The following is a 7871-nucleotide window of genomic DNA, read 5'->3' on the forward strand; positions in this document are numbered from 1 at the left end:
AGAGGTATCTTACTCTTAGGGTATCCATCTCCAGGGTAGATGTATCGGTTGTAGAGGGTTAGGGGGTCATAGGTTAGAGGTATCTTACTCTTAGGGTATCCATCTCCAGGGTAGATGTATCGGTTGTAGAGGGTTAGGGGTCATAGGTTAGAGGTATCTTACTCTTAGGGTATCCATCTCCAGGGTAGATGTATCGGTTGTAGAGGGTTAGGGGGTCATAGGTTAGAGGTATCTTACTCTTAGGGTATCCATCTCCAGGGTAGATGTATCGGTTATAGAGGGTTAGGGGGTCATAGGTTAGAGGTATCTTACTCTTAGGGTATCCATCTCCAGGGTAGATGTATCGGTTGTAGAGGGTTAGGGGGTCATAGGTTAGAGGTATCTTACTCTTAGGGTATCCATCTCCAGGGTAGATGTATCGGTTGTAGAGGGTTAGGGGGTCATAGGTTAGAGGTATCTTACTAGTAGGGTATCCATCTCCAGGGTAGATGTATCGGTTGTAGAGGGTTAGGGGGTCATAGGTTAGAGGTATCTTACTCTTACGGTATCCATCTCCAGGGTAGATGTATCGGTTGTAGAGGGTTAGGGGTCATAGGTTAGAGGTATCTTACTCTTAGGGTATCCATCTCCAGGGTAGATGTATCGGTTGTAGAGGGTTAGGGGGTCATAGGTTAGAGGTATCTTACTCTTAGGGTATCCATCTCCAGGGTAGATGTATCGGTTGTAGAGGGTTAGGGGGTCATAGGTTAGAGGTATCTTACTCTTAGGGTATCCATCTCCAGGGTAGATGTATCGGTTGTAGAGGGTTAGGGGTCATAGGTTAGAGGTATCTTACTCTTAGGGTATCCATCTCCAGGGTAGATGTATCGGTTGTAGAGGGTTAGGGGGTCATAGGTTAGAGGTATCTTACTCTTAGGGTATCCATCTCCAGGGTAGATGTATCGGTTGTAGAGGGTTAGGGGTCATAGGTTAGAGGTATCTTACTCTTTGCATATCCGTCTCCAGGGTAGATGTATCGGTTGTAGAGGGTTAGGGGTCATAGGTTAGAGGTATCTTACTCTTAGGGTATCCATCTCCAGGGTAGATGTATCGGTTGTAGAGGGTTAGGGGGTCATAGGTTAGAGGTATCTTACTCTTAGGGTATCCATCTCCAGGGTAGATGTATCGGTTGTAGAGGGTTAGGGGGTCATAGGTTAGAGGTATCTTACTAGTAGGGTATCCATCTCCAGGGTAGATGTATCGGTTGTAGAGGGTTAGGGGGTCATAGGTTAGAGGTATCTTACTCTTACGGTATCCATCTCCAGGGTAGATGTATCGGTTGTAGAGGGTTAGGGGGTCATAGGTTAGAGGTATCTTACTCTTAGGGTATCCATCTCCAGGGTAGATGTATCGGTTGTAGAGGGTTAGGGGGTCATAGGTTAGAGGTATCTTACTCTTAGGGTATCCATCTCCAGGGTAGATGTATCGGTTGTAGAGGGTTAGGGGTCATAGGTTAGAGGTATCTTACTCTTAGGGTATCCATCTCCAGGGTAGATGTATCGGTTGTAGAGGGTTAGGGGTCATAGGTTAGAGGTATCTTACTCTTAGGGTATCCATCTCCAGGGTAGATGTATCGGTTGTAGAGGGTTAGGGGGTCATAGGTTAGAGGTATCTTACTCTTAGGGTATCCATCTCCAGGGTAGATGTATCGGTTGTAGAGGGTTAGGGGGTCATAGGTTAGAGGTATCTTACTCTTTGCATATCCGTCTCCAGGGTAGATGTATCGGTTGTAGAGGGTTAGGGGGTCATAGGTTAGAGGTATCTTACTCTTAGGGTATCCATCTCCAGGGTAGATGTATCGGTTGTAGAGGGTTAGGGGTCATAGGTTAGAGGTATCTTACTCTTTGCATATCCGTCTCCAGGGTAGATGTATCGGTTGTAGAGGGTTAGGGGTCATAGGTTAGAGGTATCTTACTCTTAGGGTATCCATCTCCAGGGTAGATGTATCGGTTGTAGAGGGTTAGGGGGTCATAGGTTAGAGGTATCTTACTCTTAGGGTATCCATCTCCAGGGTAGATGTATCGGTTGTAGAGGGTTAGGGGTCATAGGTTAGAGGTATCTTACTCTTAGGGTATCCATCTCCAGGGTAGATGTATCGGTTGTAGAGGGTTAGGGGGTCATAGGTTAGAGGTATCTTACTCTTAGGGTATCCATCTCCAGGGTAGATGTATCGGTTGTAGAGGGTTAGGGGTCATAGGTTAGAGGTATCTTACTCTTAGGGTATCCATCTCCAGGGTAGATGTATCGGTTGTAGAGGGTTAGGGGTCATAGGTTAGAGGTATCTTACTCTTAGGGTATCCATCTCCAGGGTAGATGTATCGGTTGTAGAGGGTTAGGGGGTCATAGGTTAGAGGTATCTTCTTGGGATATCCATCTCCAGGGTAGATGTATCGGGGGGTCATAGGTTAGAGGTATCTTACTCTTAGGGTATCCATCTCCAGGGTAGATGTATCGGTTGTAGAGGGTTAGGGGTCATAGGTTAGAGGTATCTTACTCTTAGGGTATCCATCTCCAGGGTAGATGTATCGGTTGTAGAGGGTTAGGGGTCATAGGTTAGAGGTATCTTACTCTTTGCGTATCCGTCTCCAGGGTAGATGTATCGGTTGTAGAGGGTTAGGGGGTCATAGGTTAGAGGTATCTTACTCTTAGGGTATCCATCTCCAGGGTAGATGTATCGGTTGTAGAGGGTTAGGGGTCATAGGTTAGAGGTATCTTACTCTTAGGGTATCCATCTCCAGGGTAGATGTATCGGTTGTAGAGGGATAGGGGGTCATAGGTTAGAGGTATCTTACTCTTAGGTATCCATCTCCAGGGTAGATGTATCGGTTGTAGAGGGTTAGGGGGTCATAGGTTAGAGGTATCTTACTAGTAGGGTATCCATCTCCAGGGTAGATGTATCGGTTGTAGAGGGTTAGGGGGTCATAGGTTAGAGGTATCTTACTCTTACGGTATCCATCTCCAGGGTAGATGTATCGGTTGTAGAGGGTTAGGGGGTCATAGGTTAGAGGTATCTTACTCTTAGGGTATCCATCTCCAGGGTAGATGTATCGGTTGTAGAGGGTTAGGGGTCATAGGTTAGAGGTATCTTACTCTTAGGGTATCCATCTCCAGGGTAGATGTATCGGTTGTAGAGGGTTAGGGGTCATAGGTTAGAGGTATCTTACTCTTAGGGTATCCATCTCCAGGGTAGATGTATCGGTTGTAGAGGGTTAGGGGTCATAGGTTAGAGGTATCTTACTCTTAAGGTATCCATCTCCAGGGTAGATGTATCGGTTGTAGAGGGTTAGGGGGTCATAGGTTAGAGGTATCTTACTCTTAGGGTATCCATCTCCAGGGTAGATGTATCGGTTGTAGAGGGTTAGGGGTCATAGGTTAGAGGTATCTTACTCTTTGCATATCCGTCTCCAGGGTAGATGTATCGGTTGTAGAGGGTTAGGGGGTCATAGGTTAGAGGTATCTTACTCTTAGGGTATCCATCTCCAGGGTAGATGTATCGGTTGTAGAGGGTTAGGGGGTCATAGGTTAGCGGTATCTTACTCTTTGCATATCCGTCTCCAGGGTAGATGTATCGGTTGTAGAGGGTTAGGGGGTCATAGGTTAGAGGTATCTTACTCTTAGGGTATCCATCTCCAGGGTAGATGTATCGGTTGTAGAGGGTTAGGGGGTCATAGGTTAGAGGTATCTTACTCTTAGGGTATCCATCTCCAGGGTAGATGTATCGGTTGTAGAGGGTTAGGGGTCATAGGTTAGAGGTATCTTACTCTTAGGGTATCCATCTCCAGGGTAGATGTATCGGTTGTAGAGGGTTAGGGGGTCATAGGTTAGAGGTATCTTACTCTTAGGGTATCCATCTCCAGGGTAGATGTATCGGTTGTAGAGGGTTAGGGGTCATAGGTTAGAGGTATCTTACTCTTTAGGGTATCCATCTCCAGGGTAGATGTATCGGTTGTAGAGGGTTAGGGGTCATAGGTTAGAGGTATCTTACTCTTAGGGTATCCATCTCCAGGGTAGATGTATCGGTTGTAGAGGGTTAGGGGTCATAGGTTAGAGGTATCTTACTCTTAGGGTATCCATCTCCAGGGTAGATGTATCGGTTGTAGAGGGTTAGGGGGTCATAGGTTAGAGGTATCTTACTCTTAGGGTATCCATCTCCAGGGTAGATGTATCGGTTGTAGAGGGTTAGGGGGTCATAGGTTAGAGGTATCTTACTCTTTGCATATCCGTCTCCAGGGTAGATGTATCGGTTGTAGAGGGTTAGGGGGTCATAGGTTAGAGGTATCTTACTCTTAGGGTATCCATCTCCAGGGTAGATGTATCGGTTGTAGAGGGTTAGGGGTCATAGGTTAGAGGTATCTTACTCTTAGGGTATCCATCTCCAGGGTAGATGTATCGGTTGTAGAGGGATAGGGGGTCATAGGTTAGAGGTATCTTACTCTTAGGGTATCCATCTCCAGGGTAGATGTATCGGTTGTAGAGGGTTAGGGGGTCATAGGTTAGAGGTATCTTACTCTTTGCATATCCGTCTCCAGGGTAGATGTATCGGTTGTAGAGGGTTAGGGGGTCATAGGTTAGAGGTATCTTACTCTTAGGGTATCCATCTCCAGGGTAGATGTATCGGTTGTAGAGGGTTAGGGGTCATAGGTTAGAGGTATCTTACTCTTAGGGTATCCATCTCCAGGGTAGATGTATCGGTTGTAGAGGGTTAGGGGGTCATAGGTTAGAGGTATCTTACTCTTAGGGTATCCATCTCCAGGGTAGATGTATGGGTTGTAGAGGGTTAGGGGTCATAGGTTAGAGGTATCTTACTCTTAGGGTATCCATCTCCAGGGTAGATGTATCGGTTGTAGAGGGTTAGGGGGTCATAGGTTAGAGGTATCTTACTCTTAGGGTATCCATCTCCAGGGTAGATGTATCGGTTGTAGAGGGTTAGGGGTCATAGGTTAGAGGTATCTTACTCTTAGGGTATCCATCTCCAGGGTAGATGTATCGGTTGTAGAGGGTTAGGGGGTCATAGGTTAGAGGTATCTTACTCTTAGGGTATCCATCTCCAGGGTAGATGTATCGGTTGTAGAGGGTTAGGGGGTCATAGGTTAGAGGTATCTTACTCTTAGGGTATCCATCTCCAGGGTAGATGTATCGGTTGTAGAGGGTTAGGGGGTCATAGGTTAGAGGTATCTTACTCTTAGGGTATCCATCTCCAGGGTAGATGTATCGGTTGTAGAGGGTTAGGGGTCATAGGTTAGAGGTATCTTACTCTTAGGGTATCCATCTCCAGGGTAGATGTATCGGTTGTAGAGGGTTAGGGGGTCATAGGTTAGAGGTATCTTACTCTTAGGGTATCCGTCTCCAGGGTAGATGTATCGGTTGTAGAGGGTTAGGGGGTCATAGGTTAGAGGTATCTTACTCTTTGCATATCCGTCTCCAGGGTAGATGTATCGGTTGTAGAGGGTTAGGGGGTCATAGGATAGAGGTATCTTACTCTTAGGGTATCCATCTCCAGGGTAGATGTATCGGTTGTAGAGGGTTAGGGGGTCATAGGTTAGAGGTATCTTACTCTTAGGGTATCCGTCTCCAGGGTAGATGTATCTGTTGTAGAGGGTTAGGGGGTCATAGGTTAGAGGTATCTTACTCTTAGGGTATCCGTCTCCAGGGTAGATGTATCGGTTGTAGAGGGTTAGGGGGTCATAGGTTAGAGGTATCTTACTCTTAGGGTATCCATCTCCAGGGTAGATGTATCGGTTGTAGAGGGTTAGGGGGTCATAGGTTAGAGGTATCTTACTCTTAGGGTATCCATCTCCAGGGTAGATGTATCGGTTGTAGAGGGTTAGGGGGTCATAGGTTAGAGGTATCTTACTCTTAGGGTATCCGTCTCCAGGGTAGATGTATCGGTTGTAGAGGGTTAGGGGGTCATAGGTTAGAGGTATCTTACTCTTTGCATATCCGTCTCCAGGGTAGATGTATCGGTTGTAGAGGGTTAGGGGGTCATAGGTTAGAGGTATCTTACTCTTAGGGTATCCATCTCCAGGGTAGATGTATCGGTTGTAGAGGGTTAGGGGGTCATAGGTTAGAGGTATCTTACTCTTAGGGTATCCATCTCCAGGGTAGATGTATCGGTTGTAGAGGGTTAGGGGGTCATAGGTTAGAGGTATCTTACTCTTAGGGTATCCATCTCCAGGGTAGATGTATCGGTTGTAGAGGGTTAGGGGTCATAGGTTAGAGGTATCTTACTCTTAGGGTATCCATCTCCAGGGTAGATGTATCGGTTGTAGAGGGTTAGGGGGTCATAGGTTAGAGGTATCTTACCCTTAGGGTATCCATCTCCAGGGTAGATGTATCGGTTGTAGAGGGTTAGGGGTCATAGGTTAGAGGTATCTTACTCTTAGGGTATCCATCTCCAGGGTAGATGTATCGGTTGTAGAGGGTTAGGGGGTCATAGGTTAGAGGTATCTTACTCTTAGGGTATCCATCTCCAGGGTAGATGTATCGGTTGTAGAGGGTTAGGGGTCATAGGTTAGAGGTATCTTACTCTTAGGGTATCCATCTCCAGGGTAGATGTATCGGTTGTAGAGGGTTAGGGGTCATAGGTTAGAGGTATCTTACTCTTAGGGTATCCATCTCCAGGGTAGATGTATCGGTTGTAGAGGGTTAGGGGGTCATAGGTTAGAGGTATCTTACTCTTAGGGTATCCATCTCCAGGGTAGATGTATCGGTTGTAGAGGGTTAGGGGGTCATAGGTTAGAGGTATCTTACTCTTAGGGTATCCATCTCCAGGGTAGATGTATCGGTTGTAGAGGGTTAGGGGTCATAGGTTAGAGGTATCTTACTCTTAGCATATCCGTCTCCAGGGTAGATGTATCGGTTGTAGAGGGTTAGGTGGTCATAGGTTAGAGGTATCTTACTCTTTGCATATCCGTCTCCAGGGTAGATGTATCGGTTGTAGACGTCCATGATGAAAACACGTCTGTCATCCAGGAAGTCACGCTCATGACCGTTCCCCTAGGCAGAAAGAGGAAGTGATGTCAGAGCCAGTCTACACAGAGATCCTTCAGCACCCCTGATATTATTATAATTTACCTTCTGACAGTCAGAGTGACAGGGTGAGATGAGGGATAAATAATGTTGCCGTCCGTCCAAAAGATGTTTCCGATTAAAATGACACTCATCCAAAAGTCAATGCCTCTCCATCACTCTTCGTATCCTTCTGTTTCTCGATCTGTCCACTAGTGTCTGGAAGCTGTCAGTTTTACATTACCGCGTCTGGAAGCTGACATGGCTGCTGTCAGTTTTACATTACCGCGTCAGGAAGCTGTCATGGCTGCTGTCAGTTTTACATTACCGCGTCAGGAAGCTGTCATGGCTGCTGTCAGTTTTACATTACCGCGTCAGGAAGCTGACATGGCTGCTGTCAGTTTTACATTACCGCGTCTGGAAGCTGACATGGCTGCTGTCAGTTTTACATTACCGCGTCTGGAAGCTGTCATGGCTGCTGTCAGTTTTACATTACCGCGTCTGGAAGCTGTCATGGCTGCTGTCAGTTTTACATTACCGCGTCAGGAAGCTGTCATGGCTGCTGTCAGTTTTACATTACCGCGTCTGGAAGCTGACATGGCTGCTGTCAGTTTTACATTACCGCGTCAGGAAGCTGACATGGCTGCTGTCAGTTTTACATTACCGCGTCTGGAAGCTGACATGGCTGCTGTCAGTTTTACATTACCGCGTCTGGAAGCTGTCATGGCTGCTGTCAGTTTTACATTACCGCGTCTGGAAGCTGACATGGCTGCTGTCAGTTTTACATTACCGGCGTCTGGAAGCTGACATGGCTGCTGTCAGTT

General features: G+C 46.7%; 1 protein-coding gene across 3 annotated transcripts in view; it reads right to left on the bottom strand.

Moving 5' to 3' along the window:
• hdac11 (histone deacetylase 11) overlaps window positions 1–7871 on the bottom strand; it is a 69704-nt gene that overhangs the window by 10993 nt on the left and 50840 nt on the right. For all 3 annotated transcript variants that reach the window (XR_006761320.1, XR_006761319.1, XM_045705380.1), the window contains exon 8: window positions 6939–7035. Coding sequence is in view for 1 of the 3 variants with exons in the window: in XM_045705380.1 (XP_045561336.1) it covers window positions 6939–7035 (97 nt within the window). In the remaining 2 variants the exon portion in view is untranslated. The remainder of the gene's footprint in view (window positions 1–6938; window positions 7036–7871) is intronic.

Source organism: Salmo salar, chromosome ssa22, assembly GCF_905237065.1.
Source record: "Salmo salar chromosome ssa22, Ssal_v3.1, whole genome shotgun sequence".
In the NCBI taxonomy this organism is placed as follows: domain Eukaryota; kingdom Metazoa; phylum Chordata; class Actinopteri; order Salmoniformes; family Salmonidae; genus Salmo; species Salmo salar.